The sequence below is a fragment of the Hypanus sabinus genome, chromosome 4 (genome assembly GCF_030144855.1).
Source record: "Hypanus sabinus isolate sHypSab1 chromosome 4, sHypSab1.hap1, whole genome shotgun sequence".
In the NCBI taxonomy this organism is placed as follows: domain Eukaryota; kingdom Metazoa; phylum Chordata; class Chondrichthyes; order Myliobatiformes; family Dasyatidae; genus Hypanus; species Hypanus sabinus.
The window spans coordinates 64972386-64996789 of record NC_082709.1 but is presented as its reverse complement, the minus strand read 5'-3'; the positions used below and the strand labels follow the sequence as shown (position 1 = coordinate 64996789).

Here is a 24404-nt window from a genome sequence, read left to right as displayed (position 1 = left end):
TCCAGCCTGCTTGCTTTCCTGGAATGCAGGGACTAATATATGAGGAGCGTTTGTTGGCTCTTGGATTGTATTTATTAGAGTTTAGAAGAATGAGAGGGGATCTCATAGAAACATTTTGAATGTTGAAGGGTTGGACAGAGTAGATGTGGAAAGGCTGTTTCCCTTGGTGGGTGGGTCCAGGACAAGAAGTCACAGTCTTAGAATTAGAGAGTACCCATTTAAAACAGAGATGAGGAGAAATTTTTTAAGCCAGAGGGTCGTGGATTTATGGAATTCGTTGCCACATACAGCTGTGGAGGCCCAATCATTGAGGGTTTTTAAGGAGGAGGTTGACAGGTATCTAATTAGTCAGGGTATCAAGGGGTATGGGAAAAAAGCCGGAAAATGAAACCAGACGAGAGAATAGTTTAGCTCATGGTGGAGTGGTGGAGCAGACACAATGGGCTGAATGGACTATTTCTGCTCCTTTGTCTTGTGATCTTGTGATAGGGGTGTTGTGTTAAAGAGTTATGTTAACTTTAATCAGACCACATTTGGAGAAAACTTGGCTTGTTCTCCCAAAAGCATGGAAGGCTGAGGGGAGACCTGATAGAGGTTTTTAAAATTGTCAGAGGCATAGATAGGGTAGACAGTGAGAATCTTTTCCCCAGAGTAGAAATATCAGATACCAGAGGATGTGCTTTTAATGTAAGTGGAGGGGAGGGGGGAGTTTAAAAGCAAAGAGAAGGGTAAGTTTTTTTTTGTGTAGGAGTATTAGGTGCCTGGAATAGGTTACCAGGGAAAGTAGAGGAAGCAGGCATTTGGAAATGAAAATCAGGGTAGCATGTGGTGATATATATGTATTTTGATATTCATAGATTTCGTGAGGTCTTTTAGATCGATGCACAAATATGAAGGGAATGGAAGGAAATGGATGATACACGTTTAGTATAAACTGGCATCAAGGTTGACACAACATAGTGGGCTAAAAGGCCTGTCCAGTGCTGTACTGTTCAATGTTCTATATTCTAAAGATGGGCAGGGGATGTTTTGTTTACTTATGGTCTTTCATCATTAAAGGACAGATGTAACATTTATTCTTTCTAATATTGGTTATGAACAAATATAATTGTTTTGTACTGATTCAAGAATTGTATCATGCAATTATTTATATTATTGGAATAAGGTTATGCACAGAAAGCCCCAAATTCTGCCTGCTTCTGGAAAAAATTCACAATGAACCCTTTTTGTTGCTGTTTCTAATGGTTAGCTGTTTTCCAGTTTTCTATAGAATGAAAGAAAGATCCTCGACCATACTGGAACTTAGCATCTGAGTAGGTAAACCAACCACCTTCAACCATTCGGGCCAAATAGATGATTCATCCTGATTACCTTCTGCGCTTCCTGTAACCACAGAAGCCAGTGTTTTAGCAGTTCAAAGTACTTAAAGGAAAGACTGCAGCATGGTCATACGCAGTAGCTTCTACGGGGTCAACCTAAAGTGTAATTGTCTTTTTTTTAAACTTATTTTTTATGATTCCAAGACCCTGCTGGACATTAAAAACTTAAAATACTGCATATCTACCCCACCAGTGAGTTGCTCGTTGGCAGAGAAACTGAAGGAGCCGGTCTAGGTACTGCTTGCGACAGGGAGGTGTCGGTGCACAAAGGAGGTGTGCAGTCTATCAGCGAGTGATCATCTCAGTCGCTTCTCTTGTGATCACAAGACCCTGTTGGACACTGGTGGTGAGGAATGCGGCAAGACCAGTTCATTGGTTTATTGATGAACCGTGGGGTCGGACAGCAGGGGAGCTGTGTGCCTTGGTTTTAGCGAGGTCTAGGCATCACCTGCTTGCAGCTGCCCAAGAGGAGGCGTAAAGTCAGACATTCATGTCCATACTGGAGTCAGTACGGCCCCAGTGACTGCTTGGCAAAAGACAAACTGTATTGTGTTTGATTGCAGGCTGCAACTTCCATAAACTCAGGGACTTGGACTACGTACTTTTACTGTGTGACTCTATTTTACCACTATCTTACTGGCTCTATATGTGCGTTGTGCTGTGTGTGACTGTTGGTTCTGTGTTTTGCACCTTGGTCCCGGAATAATGCTGTTTCTTTTGGCTGTATTCATGGGTATTCATGTATGGTTCAATGATAATTAACCATGAACTTGAGCTCTATATCAAACAATGGATGACCATCCTGAATCGCTGAGGTGACTGCATGATACAATTCTTAAAGTGGTTTGTTCATAATGAACATTATATGCAATATACATCACACCTCTCTATTAACAATGGTTACACGTCATGTCTCTTCTTTAGCAATGGCCACAGTGGCCATCAGGATCCCAGATTTTTAAATTAGATTGTAATATATGTATGTCGAAAGGCGATACACAAAATATAATTGAAGTGATATTTTAAATAGCATAATGCCAGGCAGTTCTTCTGCCTGTGCTGTCATTTAATATCATTGGTAATGTTCTATCTCAATTCCATCTTCCTGCACTACCCGAATGTTCCTCGATTCCTTTAATAACCAAAAATCTATGAATATCAGTGTTGAATATAAGCAGCAACTGAATAAAGGAAATATCTTACTTAGTTCTAAGCTTTAATAAGGTTCTTAAGTAATTCATCCTTAGTTAATGCAGTCTTTCATTTCCTGTTACAAGCATAGCTGTATTCTTAAAATTTAGCGAAGTTTACTTTTGCGCTGATAAGCACGTTGCTAGGCAGCTAAAAATCCAATGTCTTGAGAAGTTGAGGGGATGCTATTTTTTTTCGCTTTCCAGGGAAGCTATTTAATTGCCTTGATGGGAACCAAATGACAAGGTTACTCAGAAGTATAGAAAGCCACTTCAGACACAGAAATGTGGCTCAGTCCGCAGTGTCAGATAAAGGATCACACTCTCCATCACTCTTAAATTAACCATGATAAATCTGTAAAAGGCACTCTAGACAGAGATGTGCTGCATTTCCCAGTAATTTGTCCACTTCACCATCCTGAATGATTAGTAGCACTCCTTCGACTTTAAGTCCATGCCTAATGCATTACAGAAATGGCTAGTGATTTCAGAAAGAAAAGAGTGCATTAACCAGCATATGTCTCCCTGCATTATTACCAAAGTGAAAGAGATGTACACTTACTCAAGATGAAGGTCCCAAGCTGTTTTGTCCTGCAGATTAATCTTCAGGGGTTAACTCAGGAGAAAACATGCTAGTGCTTTTTAAAAAGCAAAGATCTTCAGTAATTTTGTTAGTTATAGAATTGTTGGAGTTGGGAAAGAAAAATGTGTTTTCCTGACAGTCGAGATAGATCCAAATGGAGATGATGAATTGGTTGACTTTCATATCGGTGTGGAAAGTCAACGAGCTGGAAGAGAGCGCTAACTGAGGAAAGTGTTTGTGAGCTTCTTGTGACTGTGATGGAAGTCACTGGAGAGACACTGAAGCTGCTGATATAGAAGCCTTTATTCAGCAAAACAAGAAGGCATTCTTATAGAGAAATTGGTAGAGTCTCACTAACTCAAAGTACATCGTACAGTAGCATACCAGTTAGCTTGAGCATCTGACTTCAGAGTTCAATCCCAGCATCCTCTGTCTCTGTACGTGCTCCCCGTGGAATGCAAGGGGTTTCTCCAGGTGATTCAGTTTCTGACCACAGTCAAAATGCATGCTGGGTAGGTTAACTGGTCATTGTAAATTGCCCTGTGATTAGATTGGGTTAAATCAGGGTTGTCGGTGGTTGCTGGGGTGATGTATCTTGAAGGGCCGGAAGGCCATTTTTCTGTGCTGTATCTCTAAATAAAAGACTACAGACCAAGTGCTTGTAAATGGGATTAGGAAAAATGGCCAGCCATGATGAGACAAGTGGCCTGTTACAGTGCTGAATGACTCTTTCCTACAGTTGGGGTAATTTGCAGAGGTCAATTAACTTGTCAATTAGCCTATCTTTGGGGCTTAGGAGGAAACTAGAGCACCTGGGAAGCCCATACAGATGCAGAGAAGGTGAAGATTCCACATCGATAGCGGTCAGGATTTAACTAAGGTTGCTGGAGCTGTGAGGGATCAGCTCTATCCCAAAATGGCAAAAATATTCCATTATTGATGCATTTCATACCTCGGACAGGGATTTCATCAGTCTTCTTTGAAGAAATCCCTGAAGAATTACCATCAACATACAGTACACAGTGTAACCTGTCGCACCAGAGGCCCCAAAACACCGCACTAGACCACTGTTATACTAAGAAAAGGAATACCTACCCACCATTCCATGCCCAGACCACATCTTAGGAAACCTGATCATTTAGTTGACCTTCTCCTTTCTGTATACAGGCAGGGGCTAAAGAGCAAGGCTCCGCAGATCAGGACAATAAAGAGGTGGTCGTAGGAGGCAGAGGAGCAGCTATGGAATTGCTTTGAGTTGGTGGACTGGGCCGTGCTCAAGCATTCATCTGTGGATCTGAACGAATACACCATGGTTGTCATGGACTTTATAAAAACAGTTATAGGCGAGTGTATCCCCACAAAATCATTCAGAGTTTTCCTCAACCAGAAACCCTGGGCGAACCATGAAATCTGTAAACTACTGAAAAGCAGATCAAAGACTTTCAAGTCTAGTGACCAAGAAACTTACAAGAGGTCCAGGTATGATCTCCAGAAAGCCACCTCATGGATTAAGTGGCAATTCTGGACTAAACTTGAATCACTGAAGGATGCCCGACAGCTGCGGCAGGGCTTGAATGCTATTAACTCTTACAAGCTGAAAACAAGCAACATAGACGACAACAGGGCTTTGCTTCCAGGTGAACTCAATGCCTTCTATGCTCACTTTGACCATCAAAACATGAAGGAACAGCCCCCGATGATCCCAATGTTTCTGAGATGACCCAAGGGTACTTGGCTGAGTATTAAAGACCTATGCTGGTCAGTTAAGGTGTTCACTGCAACCTTTAACCTCACACTTTGGTTGTCTGAGGTACCCATCTGCTTCAATGATCCAGGTGCCTAAGAGGAATGTGGTGACCTGCTTCAATGACTATTGTCCAGTAGCACTTACATTCACTGTGATGAATTATTTTGTGAGATGAAACATATCATCTCTGGCCTGAGAAGCGCATTGGATCCGCCCTAATTTATCTACCAGTGCAACAGGTCCACAGCAGATGCCGCTTCAATGGCTCTTCACTCAGCACTGGAACATCTGGACAGCAAAGATGCATACATCAGAACACTGGTTATCAACTACAGCTCGGCATTCAATACCATTATCCCCTCAAAACTAATCACTTGGCTTCAAGATCCTGTCCTCAATACGTCTTTGTGTAATTAGATCCTAGATATCCTCACTTGCAGACCCCAGTTAGTTCAGATTGCAACAACATCTCCTCTACAATCTCCATCAGCACAGGTACACCACAGAGCTGTGTGTTCAGCCTCCTGCTCTACTGCTTTACATTTATGACTGTGTGGCCAAGCACAGCTCCAATGCCATACTTAACTCTGCCGATGACACCAAAAAAACACAGGGTTAGCAACATTAAATTCCTTGGTTATCATTTTGAAGAATCTGCCCTGAACCCAGCAGGTAAGTGCAATTACAAAGAAAGTATACAGCGTTTCTACTTCCTTCAGAGTTTACAAAGATTTGGCATGACATCTAAAACTTTGACAAACATCTATCGGTGGAGAGTATATTGATTAGTTGTGTTACAGAAAGGTATGGAAATGCTCTTGAATGGAAATCTACAATAAGTAGTGGATACAGCTCAGCCCCTCACAGGTAATGCCCCCTCCCCATCATTGAACACACCTACAGGGACCAATGTGTGTAGGAAAGCAGTATCCATCATCACGGAACCCCACCACCCAGGCCATGTTCTCTTCTCGCAGCTGCCACCAGGAAGAAGGTACAGAGAGTCTCAAAACTCTTAGCACCAGGTTCAGAAATAGTTGTTACCTCAACCATCAGGCTCTTGAACCAAAGGGGATAACTTCACTTGCCCTATCACTGAACTGTTCTAACAACCTATAGCCCCAATTTCAAGAACTCTTCATCCCATGATCTCAATATTTATTGCTTATTTATTTATTCTTTCTTTCTTTCTTTTTGTATTTGCACAGTTTGTTGTCTTTTGCACACTGGTTGCCTGCCCTGCTGGTGTGGCCTTTCATTGATTCTATTATGATCATTGGATTTATTGTGTATGCCCTCAAGAAAATGAATCACAGGACTGCATATGGTGACATATATGTATTTTGATAGTAAATTTATGTTGAAATTTGAAAATGCAGGATTCACCTTAGTCTTGCAGAAAATAGAGCAGGAATTGCATTCCAGTGAAGACAGCTTCTTCAATTGCTATACAACTTGATCAAGCATCACATTTATTTGCAATGTACATTTATGTGCACTAGGTCAGGGTGTGACATGCAACAATAAACAACATTCAACAATTATAAAGGATCTCTTCTCGCTGCTGGCATTAGTAAGAAGGTGTAGGAATCTCAGGACCCACACCACTGGGTTCAGGAATAGTTGTTAACCCTCAGCCATCAGGCTTTGAACCAGTGAGGATAAATTCACTCAACATCACTTGCCCCATCACTGAACTGTTCGCACAACCTATGGACTTATTTTCGAGGACTCTTTATCTCATATTCTCAAGGGTCTCGGCCCGAAACATTGACTGTACTTCTTCCTCTCGATGCTGCCTGGCCTGCTGTGTTCCACTAGCATTTTGTGTATGTTGCTTGAATTTCCAGCATCTGCAGATTTCCTCGTGTTTAAGTACTTAGAAGGCTGACACAAACTCCATTCATTGGTCACAAACTCCATACATCAGTCATTGACTCCATACATTTCCATAACTCTATTTGAAGCGCATCAACTTGAATGTCCATTTTTTCTTCCTCCTCCATGGATTCTGTTAGGTGTTCTGCTGATTATTCCAGCTTTTTGTGTTTTGATTTTTATTTGCAACATTGCTGTTTTATTAGAGTTTTTGACCAAATACCTTAGCCTCCTAACACTACCCAATTCCAAAATGCCTGAACTCGTATGCTATCAGAACCTTTCTCTATTCTTTTGTTGACTCTGGATTTGACCATTCAACACACGTAACTGCCTACCCAAGTTTAAGGTCACATAAAATTCTCTTCACAATTAGTTCTGCTTACACATCATGACAGTACTTGTTGCTCTGTAATGATACCCAATAGAGCAACACCATAATTTTGTATATAGATCTTACACTGCAGTTTCATCCTTCCCAACATTTATCATCACCTGCAGTCTTCACAATCATTCCAAGATGTTCATGTTTTTTTCATTTCTGACCGCCTAGGCAATCCAATTGTAAGTGCTACATTATTATCAACAAGATCACAAACTCACAATTTTATCCTCACCTTACCTGCTTTCCATGTTCAATATGCTCCTTAAACTCATTTTGGCTAAGCTTATATAAATCACACCTAAGGTCTCTTCATGTGGCCCAGCATCAAACTCTGACAATGCTTGTGAAGTTCCTTGGGACATATTTTTCCATGATAAGATCACAACAAATTGCATTCATTATTTTCAAGAGGCTAAAAGTGAAAATACTCTCCTACACTTGGGGTGAGTTGGGACGGAAAAGTGGTAGTTCAGAACTGTACTGTCCAGAACTAATATTTTCTCTCTTGATGCATGCGCTCTACTCATCGCAAGGTCTATTCTGAAGAAGGCATATTTCGTCCTTGCTGAGAGCAGCCTCATATCTTATTTACTTTTTAAATAAAATCAGGCTGCAAGCAAAAAGGCAAATAAGTAGTCCTTCCATACTATACTTTTTCTTATATTCATTCAAGGGGTGTAGGCTTTACAGGGTAAGTCAACATTTGATTGCCCATCTCTAACTATTTCTGGGAAGGTGAATTCTAGAGGCATAGGAATACCCATTATGCTCTTAGGGAGGAAGTTCCTAGATTTTGACCAATATATTTCCCAGGCAGGATGGTGTGTGCTAGGAGGCAACTTCCAGGTGGTTGTGTTTCTATGTTTTTACTGCCCATTAACTTCTACGTCCTTCTTCAGTTTTAAAACATGCAGTCTTTTTTTTGTCTAAAGCTGCTTTTTTGAATCCCTTTTAATAATCAGACTTCTGGAATCCCAAACATTTGCCACATGCCAGTCTTATCAAAGCTAGACACCATTTCCATTGAGACAGTTGGTGTAGTGTTTAGAACTACTTTAGGAGCATCAAATCCCTCTCCAATTATATCCAATTTTACCTTTATGTTTCATGACTATTTCTACACTAGTCCCTGTAATCTGATACCTAACACGGGTTAGGTCCTCACATATTCCTGGGTTATCTCCTGATCTACCATATCAGCTTTCAGTGGTTCAACATTTTCATTCATGCTACCTGCCATGTAGGTGACTTTCAAGATATAAAACTTTTACCTTGGTTAAGTAACAATTTCAACTGTTGTACATTCTGAATGAGGTTAGCTTCAAAAATTTCCACTGCCTTTGACTACATTCAAGATCACAGATCAAATGCGATCTATGTAGCTCACTGGCACACTGAACTTCTATTAATGCTTTCTGTCCTTGCCACACCAATGTTGCACTTAATTAAAGTAAGTCTTTGGGCAAAAATTCCTTGGAAACTATGTGTCGACAAACACAAAGTGGAAATTACAAAAATGTGAAAAATTTGAATAGAATCAACATCCAAGACAGAAACCTTTCAGTTCATCCTTTGCCAGTGTTTATCCCTATGTGATCCCTTTACACTTGATTTACCTGATCTAATATAACTCTCTATCCTCTTCGCTCTCTCCAAAATACAGCAAGCCTTTTATTGGTTCAAATAGTATGAATATAGGGCCCTTCAGCTCACTGTGTTCATGCTATCAAGTACTCTATTTCATTAATCCCATTTTATTCACCTTCCCCACTTCATTCCCATCAACTCTCCCCAGGTCCTAGTATAGTAGCCAATTAACCTACCAGTCCCCATGTATTTGGGATGTGGGATGAAACCTGTATGCTCAGACATTCAAACACAGGAAGCACGTGCAGGTGTAGGTTCTACAGGCCTCACTGCCATCCATGTGTCTGGTATGAAATGCATTTTTAGCAAGGACAATTTAAGGTGTTGCAATGATCATTTCAGAAAGTTTTCTGGAAAAGAATTGAGTAAGGTTAACAGAGCTAAGGTTATAGAACCAGTGAGTGAGATGAACTGGCTAACTTCTTCAGGGAATGATAGGCCAGATATTCTGCTCCTGTTCTGTACATTTCTATTTCAGTCACTATTCAATCTAGTACATTTAACTCTCTCACAAACCTCTTGTCAATCTTTTAAAATTCTTCATTCCTACCTAGTAGCTATCTGACATTGATACATCACTGTTTTGGACTCAACTTCCAGTTTCTCCAGATACTCTTTTGAACTATAATGATATGTATGATGAATTGTAACTAAACTGCACAGAGAGTATTAAAACCAACATTTTAATTTGTTTAATCATTCCTGCATCACATCAGAAGGCGTGAGAACATCACTGGGGATTTGAGGTGTGCATTGAGGAAAAGCAGAGACATAAGCAGTACCCTAGAATTTATGCACAGTTGCTGGTGCTTCAAGTCAAGTCTAGGCCACTAGATAGAAAAAAATAAATTTTGAGTAATTACACCTTTTCACTTTGACAGCAATCACTGTGCCCAAAAACATGCACAAGAACACGCTAATTTACCAGTGTTGCTTTACTTAGTAAATTGATTTGGTGAAATAACCATCAAATTGATCTGGTCAACTGACCTTCCCTTGGTACATAAGGCCTATGACCCACAGACAATTGAAGCCACACAGGAAAGTCCTGCTCTGCTGCAGTAATCAGTTAATTGAAGGCACCAATGACCAGCAGTCAATTGAAGCCAATTAAAACACAAGACCAAGAGCATTAAATCAGTCAATTGAAGAGTGGCTCATTGCCTGGCAAGTCTACTTCATTTTGTAATGCTGCAGGATGCCCTGATCCAGTCACTAATTGATTACAATCAATAATAATGCTTGATTTTGCTGATGCATCACAGATTTATTTCATGTGCCAGGTTATACTAATATTTTTTTGTGCAGAAACTTAGGGCGAACTTTATCTTGGGAAAACAGGTGCAGTGGATGTATCTCCCCAAATCACTGGCAGAAACTCTCTGTGATTCCTGGCTCCCAGCCTAAAAACAAGTGGGCTGTCTGCAGGGGTCACTCTAACATGGTTCTGCAGGTAACTGAGGGAGAACTTTAGAGCCTTTTACATCTCCTTTAGTGGGTCATGTTGAGCATCAACTTGTTCTGTGTGATGGCACTTTTGTACTTCTATGTAGCCGGGGAAGAGTAATTTATGAAGAACTACATCTTGCTCCTCCGAGAGGCAATTTGCTAGATTTGTTCTTTCCAAGTTCTCAGCTTTGCTGTGCTGAGGCAGCTGACTCCTCCAAGCATGTGGAAAGAAAAAAATTGAGACTGCTAAAGGTCTCCTTAAGGACCATGAGGAAAAGAGCTTTCCATCAGTTCCACACATCTAAGATGGTGGTTTGGGCCCAATAAAAACTGAAACAACATGGATTATAGTCAAATTATAATGCAGAGGGAGTGTCAGAAATGGTACCTCTCTTCTTCCCCCCCCACCCCCCTCCCGAGCAGAAGATACATGCCACACAAGGCTCAAGGACAACATTTATACCACCTTTATAAGAATATTGAATACACCTCATATGAATAGGTGGATTACTATCCTCACGTTCCACATTGTCATGGCCTTGTACCTGATAGTGTGCCTGCACCTTCTCTGTGCCTGTAAAATTATATTCTGCATTCTGTTATTGCTTTACCCTTGTACTGCCTTGGTGCACTGATACGATGAAGTGATCTGTGTGGATGGCATACAAAACAAAATTTTTCACTGTACCTCAGTACACATGACAATAATAAACCAATTTACCATTTATCCTTCAGATGACACATTACAGTCCTGCTCATGTTGGAACAAATCCTTGTCAGCCTGGATATTTCCCATTTGCAGAAGGCCAAGCAAGCTGATATCTGAATTGGAGAAGCATCCAGCGAGGCAGAGTGGGTTCAAACTCTAAGTTTATCATGGGCAGCATATCCCGAGACTTAATATCCCTATTGCCTATCAGTTCTTTGCTGACAAACTGCTTTAAGTGTATCTGCCAGAGACATTAAAAATAACTATTCAAACGGAACTAAATAAGTAAAAAAAAGTTAATTAAAAAGTGAAAACATATATAAAAATCTTAAAATACCAACAGATAATTTTAAATTAAATTATTTAAAAGTTAAATTAACTACCTGTACTTCCCCCCTACCTGTTATGTTTAAAACCATTTCCCCATGGTAGGAAACAGTTCCTATCTGCATTCTGTCCCTTTCCACAGTCCTCAGGGCTGGATTCAATAGATCGTCCATCTGTAGGGAAGAAGGTCAGATGTGCCCTGCATCTGGTCCCCAGCTCACCTTGGAACTACTGCATTTGGTTAACACCTACACAAGTCCAATATGGGCTCAGCAAATGATCTTTCATATCTCTTGATGAAAAATGCCATTTGTCCCATTGACTCTATGCCAGCCCTCAGAGCAATCCTGTCAATCACTTATTCCCTGAAGAATTTCCAACTGCCATCAAACTTGACCAGGCCTCAGGTTAAGACTCTGATCATATTATCAGGTGGACATGAAAGGCTCCTTGCCCAGAAACAAGAAACAGCTCTCAACTGCTGGGTTTTAACCAACTATAAATTAATATATATGTAATTTACATAACAAAGCTTTTGGCACAAAGAAAGTGATTAAACAATTCTAAACCATTTTGCTCAATTAATGAAGTATTCAAATTCACATTTCTTTTCTTGTTCATAGGCAGTTTAAGACCAACACATAAGGACAGTAGAAGCAGAATTTGCTATTTGTCCTCAATAAAAGAAAAAAAAGGATAAATAAGGATAAAATATAAAACAAGAGCACTGATCTTCAACTCCCAGTTCTACAAAGTATTAAATAATAAATTTCATTGGAATGATATGGCTAATACCATTACGTTGACAGTATGCTTTGTACAGAGACAGGAATAAATTGTATTATGTGATATGATTTTATTTGTCTAGATTTGAAACAGATGTTGCTCATTTTTGGTTGGTCGTGTGGTCAAAAGCCTTTTGGAAAATTAAATGAATCAATTGTATGTAGATTTTGAGAGACCAGCAGATTGAATTGACAAAGGAGGAGATAAGCAATACAGTGGAACAAATTAATGTAAGGGATTAAGTTCAGACTGGTGCTAATTAGATCACATTTGGGAATCAAAAATGCTTCTCCCTAAAGCGAAGTGCAGCCATTTGCCTTGGCTTCCATCAACTCACCCATACCTCTGACCTCTACTCTTTTCATGGTCCCTGGTGCATCCCACACATTTCCACTTCTCCTTCCTCCCTTAAGGCATTTCTTAAAACCCACACAAATCAATAGTCTTTTCGACATCTGCCCTAATAGGTCCTTTATGGTTTGTTGTTGATATTTGTCCAGTAAGGCACCTTTTAAGGGCCACCAGAGATTTTGCAATTAAAGACACGTTGCACCCTCATCAGTTGCAAAGAGAGGCTGACGAGATTCTTCCTGGTGAAAAGGTCTTGGCCCGAAATATTGACTGTGTATTTCCTTCCGAAGATGCTGGCTGACCTGTTAAGTTCCTCCAGTGTTTGTATGTGTTGCTCTGACTTGAATGTAATGGCCTCCCTGGTGAAAAACAGCCCTTTCCCCTTGACTTCGTCCAGAGCAGAGTTTCCCAACCTTTTGTATGCCAGGGGCCCCCGTACAATTAATCAAGGAGTCTGTGGATGCCAGGTAGGGTACCCCCTGTTCTAGAGGCAGGTCCTTGACAGCATACTTTCAGTTTGACACAAATGAGACATCTCTCTGTATTGGATCAGGGAGAAAGAAGTATTTCTACAGGACTGAAGGAGTTAAACAAGCTTTACTACTGTTGTCAGTGGAATTAAGTCTAAACCATATTCCACAGCCACAAAAAGAGGTTAAATATATCTAACTGATTGATAAATGACCTACCATAGTGGCATGTAATTGCCCAGATGCTCCAACTGAGTGTCCCGAGGGCTTGGTTAAGTTAATTTTGTGAGACCTAACCGTTTGCATTTCCTTTTGTCTTATAGTGGTTGAGAGTCAAAGGGAAGGAGTGTTTTTGTACTCTGTCAGCTGGTTGTCTACATGGAGACGTAATTCATTCATGTGAAGTGACATTTCCATCTGCATTCAAAGACTATTACTCAATCAGATTCCAGCACTGGTCACTGTTTCAATCCACCTCATGAGTAGTACATAAAGTTCGGCAGTGGATGCCAATGACAAGCATGGATCTCTATTGCAACCTAGATTTCCACTTTAAGAAATGACTGAAATACCAGTCCTGGTTTCTCCGCAATCAACACAATCTAAAATGTGAATTTATGTCAGTTCACCCAAATTAATAACAGGGAAAGAGGGGATACATTTCAAAGACAATTTGTTCAAACAGTTTAATCCAGACAAATGCGAGCTACTGCATTCTGTGAGGCCAAATACAATTGGGAGCTATATAGAAAATGGCAGATGGGAGCCTGTGGAGAATTTTTATACAAAGGGATCTTAAAGTGCAAATCTATAACTCCCTGAAAGTGGCAACAAAAGAAGAAAAGGTGGTAAAGCAGCATGGCTTACTTACATTCATTGATTGGGGCACTGAGCACAAATATCAGGAAATTGTGTTGCAGCTGCGTCACATATTGTTTGGGACATGTTTGGAGAGCTGTGAATAGTTTTGGTTGTTACACTACTAGAAGGTTGTGGGGACTTCAGAGAGCTTGTAGAAGAGAATCACTAGAATGTTGCCTAGATTGGAGTGTATCTGTTACAAAGAGAGGTTGTCAGGGTGATTAAAGTGAAGATTTAAAGCAGTCACATGAACATCGAAACATACAGTAAAACATGTTGTTTGCAGCAAACCAACTCAGCAAGGACTGGGCTGGGCAGCCCACAAGCATTGACACACCTCCAGTACCAACACAGCATGTCCACAACTCACTTGCCCTATCCATACATCTTTGGAATGCGGGAGGGAAACAGAGCATCTGGGGAAAACTGACACGGTCATGGGGAGAACATACAAACGTCTTGGTGGGAATTAAACCCCGATTGGTGTTTGCTGTAACTCGAATGCACTAATTGCTCTGTTGCTGTGCTACCCCACTGAGTAGCACTGTGGCAATTCTCTTTATTATAAGGACTCCGAGTAAAATAGGGGTGATCTGATACTCTGGCTTAGCTCAATATATTTACCTGGATGGACATGCTTGATAGCTGGAGGTGTCACCATGTATGATTTCCTACCTCCAAACACATCCATCTTCCCACCAATATTCATGTGTAATGTTTACCTTTATGTTTCATCCCTCCAGTGCCAAGCAATTAGCATACTTGTTCTTTATTAACACATCAGAGTAACAGTCAAGAATCCACAGAACAAATGTGTTCATTGTTTTAAAGGACACTCGTAGGTTCATAGAGGATAGAAACAGGGCTCCTGGGGCATTGTGTTCACACTGACTACTTAAGCAGCCAATCTTACACAAATTCCATTTTGCCTTTCACATCTCCATCAATGTCCCCAAACTCCACCACTACTTGACTGTCCTGCTACTTGTCTATGTACATTGGGGACAATATACCATGCCAAAAAATCTACCAACAGTAGCTTTTACACTTGGGAGGAAATCAGATCATGGGGAAAACATGCAGCCTCACCTCAGACAACACCCACGGTCTGGGTCAAACCCAGGTCACTGGCGTTGTGAGAGAATTGTGCCAATCTCCACACCACTGGGCCACACGTTCCCTTGTTCCCTTGATTTTCCTGATAAAGGTTCTCAGCCGGAAACATCAACTGTTTATTCATTTCCATAAATGCTGACAGACCCGAGGAGTTCCTCCAGCATTGTATGCGTGTTACTCTGGACTTCCTGCATCTGCAGAATATTTTGTGTCTGCATCACTGATTTTCAGTCTGCGTTTCTCCCAGGCCTGCATAGTAGATCCTTAGAAATGTCTAATTTTGAACAGGCTCATTCAGGTCCCCTGTCACAAGGATCGTTACAGAAAATATTTCCTAACAAATGCAATAAGCATATACAGCAGTTTATCTCTGTGCCACAGGAGAACACACATCATAGTACAATAGTCTCTGTTTTATTATTTCTTACATTATTGCACAAGATTTGCACATTGGTAAATTATTATCGTGTACATTATTATTCAGTACTTTATTATCAATTACTATTATTATATTATTATGATTATTTATTATTGCTAAGTGTGTTTTTAAATGTTGCTGCTCTAACAAAATAATTTCCCACTCAAGATCAATAAAGTACTTATTATAATAATAATAATGTTAGGAGATTGACAATGCCCCAGTCTACATCATCAAGTCAGAGTCAGAGTCAGGTTTATTATCACCGGCATGTGTCACAAAATTTGTTTACTTAAGTTTTCCAAAGGACAACTTTGCTCCCAGCAAGGAGAAACCACGCATTAAAGGATTTTTTCTCTTGACCAGAGACATAAGCAATGGGAACTACCTCCACTCACATATTAAAAGGATGTCTGTTCTTACAGCTTGACCATAGGGTCAGTCTGAAACACTTTATAGTCTATTAATGACTTCTCTAACTATAGGAAATGTAGCAGCCAATTTTCATAGAGCAAGGTCCCACAAACAACAATGTTATAAAGATCAGGTAGGTTCATGTTTCAATGAATTTTAAAAGGTGACGTTGGACAAGAGGGTGAAGTGATTTGTTTTTCAAAATAACACTAAGAGATAATCTCTAAGCATTAGCAAACTCTCTTACATATTTATTTAGCTTTTCCTATGCCATTCATCTTAATTTTACTATGTGGTAGTAAATTCAACATTCTCACCAATTTGTCAAACAACGCCTTATTCAACCCTGCTAATCCCAGTAAGCCAAGCACTTCTCCCTCAACTGTCAATGCACAGAATTTTCCTTTTACTAATATTGAAATAAAATGGTGTAAAGTCCTCTCAAACTGTGTCTTTTAATTTTGCATTCACTGTATTAAGTTAGTTTAGCAGTTTTCATACATGCAGATATCAAATCTTCCTTCTCATTATGAAGTAAACAGGAATAGTAATCTGTTGGAGCAAATTATTAAAATTTGACTCAAACACAGCTAATTCAAATCTGACCTGAGCCCAAGGACACAGACTTCTTTTGATAGAGGATAAAAACTCAAAAAACACAAAATACGATTTTCTGGTTTTCAATTATAATAGTGAATATTAAATTTGTTTTGCCAGTACTGTCATTTTCCCATTCATATACTTGTTTAATCAGCAGTCAAAGCAAAAACTAATTTATTCCCGTCCTATAGGCATTTGGAAGAAAAGGGGAAGAAACTGTCAAGTGTTCCAAGGAATTGTTTTTCTTGTGTGTACCCTAGCTACCCAACCTGAATCCAACAGCTTTGTTTTGAGACACAAGAGACTGCAAATGCTGAAATGTGATGCCGCAAACAACTTGCTGGAGACAGAGGGTCGACAGAATTTGCCAATGCATCGGGAGAGTGTAGGGTTTTGATCTGAAATGTTCTTGACTCCGTTTCCCCCCAGCAAATGCTGCTTGAAGTGCTGAGCCCTCCAGGTTGTTAGTTATGTAAATTTTGCAAATACAAAAAAAACGGAAAATGTTGTAAACACATAACAGGCCAGTCAACATCTGCAGAATGGGAAATAAAATTAGTCTTTCAGATCAAAGACACTTTATTATAACTGGGAAAGTGAGAAAATAAGTTAGTTTTTAGATGCACAAGGTGGGAAAGGATTGTCTAGGACAAAAGGAAGTTATCAGAGAATGTGAGGCCAGGGACATCCAAATGATCCCAATGTTTATGGAGTCATTAACATTGGTAATAAATTGACAAGGACAGTAAGAGATAGTAGAGAAAAACAAAGGGGGGATGTTAAAGCAGTGAAATGCAAGTCAAAATTATTGCTGGAGGCTGAAACCAAAAAGGAAATGCTAGAAATTCCCAAAAGATCAGAAAGCATTTGTGGAGAAAGAAAAAATGAGTTAATATTATATATGGTTATCCTTACAATAGAACTGGGCAATTTTAAGACAAGTAGAGAAAGCCAATTATCTGAAAAAGTTCCGTGTAATATTGTCTGTGTCATTCCTCAATTCTATTTTTGATTGCTGAAGGAGGCTATAGAAAGTCGATGGAAATCAATGAAACATGTGCAGCCTAGTGGTGCAGAGACTGACACTACTCCCCCCAACTCTAGAGAACTAGGTTGACACGGACCTTGGATGTTGCCTATGTGGTTTGCATATCTCCCCTGTGATGCAATTTTCTACCATGTGTAATTGTCTGTAGGTTCTGTTCGAAGTGACACCAAACAATTTAAGAGGATTGTCTGCAGCCCTGAAAAACTGAAAATTAATCCGTGAGAAAAATCATAAGAATAATCTTGGCACATGGATGGAAGAAAAATATAGGAATGTGTGGGAGGGGAGGATTAAATTAATCCTGGAGTAAATAAAAGGGTCACTATCACATTGTGGGCCAAAAGGCCTGTGCAGTACTGTTCTCTGTTCTAAGATATTAAATATACATTTAATGTTGAATTGGTTTCTTCAATCGCTATGAAAGGCTTCTATTTTTCAGGGCAGCACCTCACAGCACCAGCAGCACACCCAGGATCAATCCCGGTTTCTGCTGCTGTCTGTGTGCAATTTCTTCCTGTGATCACAGTGGTTTTCTCTCACAACTCAAAAGCATGCAGATTGATGCGTTACCTAGGTAGCCTGATGGGTAGAATTGGCTGGAGCTGATTGGAAAAGGCCAAGGATAAAATGGATGAGGTAAGATTAGTGTAAAAAAGAGCACCTGATATTTGGAGCCAACTCAACAGGCCATAGGGCCTGCTTCAGTGTTGTATCTCCTATGACTCTGTAACCCATTGGTTTGATGGTCAAAAGTAAGGGGGCTGCAATAGATGAAATCTAGGAATATTCTAACCAAAGTTTGAAACAAGATCAGCTAACTAAAATTGGCTGTGCACCAGATGTGGAGAGACAATATGCAGGATCACAAGACGCAAGAGGTTCTACAGGTGCTGGAAATCTCAGCAATACACACAAATGAGGGAGAAACTCAATAGATTCAATACCACCTATGGGAGGGGAATAAACAGTCGATATTTTGGGTTGAGCCCCTTCATCAGGACTGGAAAAGAGGGTAGAAGTCAGAATAAGAGGGGGTTGAGTTGAAGCGGGTAGGTGAAGGATCTCAGCCTCAAACATTGGCTGTGCATTCCCTTCAATAGATGATGCCTGACCTGCTTCAAAGACCTGGCTTCAAGAAAGCCACAACCAATTATTTTGGAATAAAATGTATATTTGCATGACTGAAATGGGAAGACATTGTTAGGAGTAGGACAGTGCATTCTACTTTGAATCTTCTTCACTTCAACAAATGGAAGATGTGATGAAAATGGTTGTTCTTGAGAGTGAGTTAGTTGAGGCCATAGTGAACAGGAGGAAAAGGAGGCAGAATGGGGTAGTGAATGGAAAATGAGTGAATTAGAAACTTGGCCAGAATCAAGATTCCTGTTTTGAAGCTGAGCGGAACAAGAAAAACTTTTTCGATCTAAAGTTTATTTAGAGGGTACCACACCCTTAAAAATCACAATATTTTACAGTCAAACATGAGTCAACTCAAGGCTTATGAGTGATATGCTTTCTTCAACAAAAGGTAATTGCATCATCCATGAATTGGGAAGTTTAAGTTCGTTACATCCCTGTCAGCTTTAGCTCAGAAGGCAGCATTCACTTAATCAGAACATGAGTATACAAGCCTCCTTCAATAACCTGACACGTGTACGTTACTGCAGTAACAAGGTCACGGTTTCATCCATCCATTGGACAAGACTATAGGCTCAGGATCTGTTCTACCCTCTTAGTTGAATACAGAAGTTCCCAAGGCAGTATCTTGTACGGCTGGGGACTTCTCCTCAGTTTCCTGACCAATATTTATACATCAGCCAACATCATTAAAAACAGATGGCCTGGCCATTATTACATGGGAGGAACAACAGAACAGTGGTTAAGACACTGGTCTTGTAACAAGAGATCTGGATAAATGATCTGGATACATGAATTCAAGTCCCAGTTCGGGAATTGAAATTCAAGTCATTATATTAATCAGTATTAACAACCATGAATTAACATAATTTGTGAAAATCCCAATAGCTCATGAATCTCCCTATGGGAAGGAGAACTACCATCCTTAACCAATCTGACTTAAATCAGTCTGCACACCCATTATTTCGGTTGACTACCATTTAAAATAGGCTAACAAGGTACGTGAATCACACTCTACCAATGACTGATAACAAACTTTGCCCTGACCAGCAATTCTCTCATAAAAGAGTCACTAATAGAAGACTCTGGTTGTGGGATCTTACTTTGCACAAATTGGCTGTTATTCTTCCTACATTGTAACAGTAGAAGGGGAAAAACCTTTGGGTACTGTGAAAAGCTGCTACGTAAATGCAAATCTACCTTCCTTTCATGTTACCTTTTCTGCTACAGCAAGGTGTGCTTTGCCTTTAGTTGCTGCGCAGGGCATCTCAGCCTCAGATCCACTGCCCTGCATATCGGATGGTTTGCTTCTTCCCAAATTAATTCAGCCAGCTGGAGATAACAGTTGAAATTTGTTCTCACATTGTTGGGAAAGAAAGGAGCAGTTTTCATATGGATTAGAAGCTGAAGTCGGCCACCATGCCTACTCTATCACTTGGAGTCATAGAACCAAAAGCACTTGTCCATGCTGATAAAGATGCCCATCCAGGTTAGTCCCATTTGCCTATGCTTGGCCCGTATCTCTTTCGGCCTTTTATAACACATATGAAGGACTCACTCAAGACCTTCTCCACCCAGAAATTACAGGCACTCATTTTCAAAGACTTCCCTGAGCAAAGTTTACATTCAAAGATTCCAAAGTTTATTATCAAAGAATGTATAAATTATACAACCTTAAGATTTGTTTGCTTACAGGCAGTTGCAAAGCAAGAGACCCTGAAAGAACCCAATAAAAAAAATTATGACCAAGCCGAATACCCAGAGAAAACAGAACAAATCATGCAAACAATGGAAGCGAGACACAACAACAGCATTCTGAACCAGACTGAATCCTTAGATCCAAATCCTTGGAGCAACCTGGAGTAGGCCCAAAGCCTCAGTATTCAGTTCATCACATTAGAAGTTACAGGTTATATTCCACCTGGACAGACCTCACTGAGATCTGTGACTTCCTATGTTCTCGAATGTAATTCTTGAGTGTGCCCTGCTTATGCTCACAGTCAAAATCAAGGTCACCCTCTGTCTCTACTTTCTGGCTTCAGCACCACTCTGGACCACTGCCACTGGCCTCTAGGATACCTCACAGTCTGCTTGCTGCTTACTACAGCATTAGTGTAGTCATCCAAACTCCATACACTAGACTTTGTCAACTTTTCCCTCAGCCCATTTGCAGCCTTTACAGGCCTGCTCTCACTCAGGTACACCACAATTTGTGATTAAAATATCCCAAAAGGTCTCCAAATTTCCCTACCAAGGGGTTGTCACGTGTTCATCAAAACATTGAAACATACAGTGAAATGTATCGCTTGCGTTGGGGATGTGCTGGGGCAGCCCACAAGTGTCACCTTGCTTCCAAGCGCCAACATAGTATGTTCACGACTCGCTAAGCCTAACCGTGGAGTGACAGAGAAAACTTGAGCAACTGGGGGGAACCAACACTGTCATGGGGAGAACATACATACTCCTTACAGAGAGCAGCGGGAATTGAACCCCGATCTTACAACTGATGCTGTAAAGCATGGCTCTAACCGTTACGCTACCATGCAGCCCCACCATGGAGGACACCCTACCTGCAGGTAAAGTCCACCAGTTGCCCATCCCTCCTGGAAACACTCTCCCCATGTCTCATGTCACTTTAACAGCCAATCCTAATGAGTCCGCACCCCCCAGTAGTTGAGAATACTGTTTATATTTTGCATGTAGGTTTTTACATGCTGGCTCTTAAGGCTGCAGCCACACATTATTGCAAGAGATGATTTGAATGCCACATGTTGAAGCAGAAACAGCTCTTGTGACAGAAGGCATTCTGAAAGTGCTGTTTTGCAAATAATCATAATTTTCATGGCAAATTTTTAAAACGACCACTGTTTCAGCACACGTGTACAGGATTCATTAGCCAATATATTCAGGCATGGCTTGTCCACTACTGGTCATTTTCTAAACAGCCTCTTTTCAGTGCTTGGTTGTGAGTGACTGGTCAAAGTTGAAGAGGCAAGAAACGGCATTGGTGCACATTTCCAATCTTTGAACAGCATCCAGTCCCAGAGCCCAATCCAAGTTTTCTTCTTCAAATCCAGGGATAATATTAAGCAAAATCCCTGCCACCTGCAATCAGTTAGGTCAACACAAGTAAACATTTTCAAAGTAGGATATTTATTGTTAGGAAACAAGGATTCAAACAAATGCGAATTTCAGATGTGATTCTCAAATTCTAACGTATTAAATTTCACAGCTCTTGTCAATTCTTTTAAGAGACACGGGAGGGATTGGTTTGGTTTACAAAGCTCCAGGTGTCACTTCCAACAGCTGAAAGAAGCAAAGTGTGAAGAATACATCAAGAGGATATGCCTAACACAGCATCTCAATTACCTGTCAGGAGCAGGAGGTCGCTGCTTGTTGATCTTGGCATACAGTCCATCCAGGTTCTCCTGCTCTGCACTCAAAGCCCGATGTGGGTTTATTGGCTGCAGCTGTGGGGAAGGGGGCTTGAATCCACCGTGGGATGCTGGTGGTTCCCGGAAATGGTTCACCCGAGCATAGTTTGGGTCCATGTCGTCGTCTTCAATGTCAGGCACCGAAAGGCTGGTGGGAGGGAGCTGATCATAGCGTTCCCGTGCCAGCTTCTCTCTGAGCTCTTGATGCTTGGCTTCAATCCTGGAAGGACAGGAAAACATAACATCAAAATCAAGATGTTATAAATTATGTCTGATAATGATACTCTCTTCAGAATTTCTCCCTAAATTGATTTGACTTGAATTTCTGGCAAACCACATCAAAATTGGACCCAATTTTCCCACCTATATATTTGTCTTCTCATGTCATCCAGCCTCCTTTTACATTGACTTTAAATAAATAGCCTCTTGTTATCGATGTTTGGTTATGGAAATATTTTCCTTTGTTTAACTATTTAAATCCTACATGATTTTAAATATCTAATTCCCATCTAGCGTTCCCTCATCTCTGGAGTACAACTGATTTTGCAACCTATGGACTCAATTTCAAGGATTCTATGACTCATGTTCTCAGTGTTATTTATTTCTTTACTTGTTTATTATTATTTGTTATTTTGTATTTGCACAGTGTCTTCTTTTCTACATTGATTGTTTGTCTTTATTTGTGTGCAGTTTTTCATTGATTCTATTGCACTTCTTTATTCTACTGCGAATGCCTGCAAGAAAATTAATCTCAGTAGTATATGGCGACATATGTGTTCTTTAATAATAAATTTACTTTTAACTTTTGAACTTTGAATTTGAATGCTTCTCTACTCTCCACACAACTCTAATACCCCATTTCCTGAATAACCCTGCACTTGCTCCATTGACTTCTCGTACTTCTAAAGTGTACAGCCCAGAACTGAAGGCTGGCCGACCTTTGCTGAATATGAAGGCAAATGGGGTTAAGGGACAGATCACCATTTTCTGACTGAATAGTGCAGGGTTCGGCAACCCACGGCTCCGGAGCCGCATGCGCCTCTTTCATCTCTGTGCTGAGGCTCCCCGTGGCTCATTAGTTTTTGAAATGTAATTCGAAATTTGAAGATTATGGTGATCTTGTACAATCTAAAAACGTTGTGGAGACCCCATTTCCTGGCACATCCAAACCGGCTCACAATTAGCCACCGTGCCGGCTAAGGGAGATAGCCTACGGGGTTTGTGAGTACGTGTCTTTTGGAGCATCTGCACCCACGGGGACGGGTTGAGGGAGGCTTTAAAGCAAGGCTGTTTAGTTTGAATAAAGTTACCTTTGACTGCAGTGTCTTTATTTTAGTGCTGCGTGTAACACACCGCTACAACGTGTTTTTTATCGCTATTAATATACATCACCACTGCCAATGCCTGACACCCGCCAGTGCGCGCTTTCTTTTAATTCTTCGATCCAAGGTAGGCTAACTATGGAGTAACCTTCAACCAACATCTTTTTTTCGGAGTTCAAAATGTTTTTGTTGCATGCAGAAATGTAATTTCGTTTTCTCTGCAGGAGTTCATCAATTTCATAAATGCAACACATTATAGTTTGTTTATACATAGCATAAAGGCAAAAAAAACGTTGTATGCAGTGTTATTTCATTTTAAATGTCAAACGGGTTTTGTGGCTCCCAGTGTTTTCTTTTCTGTGGGAAATGGGTCCATATGGCTCTTGCAGTGGTAAACGTTGCCGACCCCCTGGAATAGTGGAACAATTCAGACAGGTGATTAGTCTGCTTCCTCCTATACCTATCTGTCAAGAACTGATGCTCCTACTTTTGAAAACATTTTCAGAGCAATATAACCCATTTACAGACACCCACCTTTGGATAAGTGTATTCCCATCTCCCTGGTCCAGGGACCAGATTACTAAAGGGGTCTATGGCCTGAAGATGTCTTGGAATCACCTTGGTGTTTGTATCTATCTTTTAGAGACATAGAGCACTACAGCACAGAAACAGGTCCTATGGCCCATCTGGACTGAGTCAAACTTTTATTGTGCCTCGTCCCATCCACCCACAGCCCTTTATACCTATCCAAGTTTATCTTACATGTCGCAATCAAACCCTCACCCACCACTTCTGCTGGCAGCTTATTCCACATCACATCAGCTTCTGAGGGAAGAAGTCTCCCCTTAGCTTTCAGATAGATTACATATTGTGGATAAGCCCAGTATAGATTCGCTGAAATTAAATATTTCCTCAACTGTTCCAGTAGGGGAAAAAAATAGATGTTTTTATAGAAAATAGATAGCTCCATCACTTACTTTTTCATTGCCATAGTTCAAAAGATGACAAGACAAAGAAAACCATTTCCTCAGATTCCATTCACCTGTTTAGAAATTATTGGGCATCTCTTCCCCTGGCACACCTATCCAAAATGCACTACTCCTTTTGGAACACGGTTTCCTAGGTGACGACCTGCATTGGACTGTCTCTGCCA

The 24404-nt window shown here is 40.5% G+C and overlaps 1 protein-coding gene across 5 annotated transcripts in view; it reads right to left on the bottom strand.

Moving 5' to 3' along the window:
* The window catches only part of pard3bb (par-3 family cell polarity regulator beta b), a 1128463-nt gene that overhangs the window by 261498 nt on the left and 842561 nt on the right, over positions 1-24404 (bottom strand). For all 5 annotated transcript variants that reach the window (XM_059967323.1, XM_059967326.1, XM_059967321.1 and 2 more), the window contains one exon: positions 21865-22149. In XM_059967323.1, coding sequence (XP_059823306.1) covers positions 21865-22149 — 285 coding nt within the window. The remainder of the gene's footprint in view (positions 1-21864; positions 22150-24404) is intronic.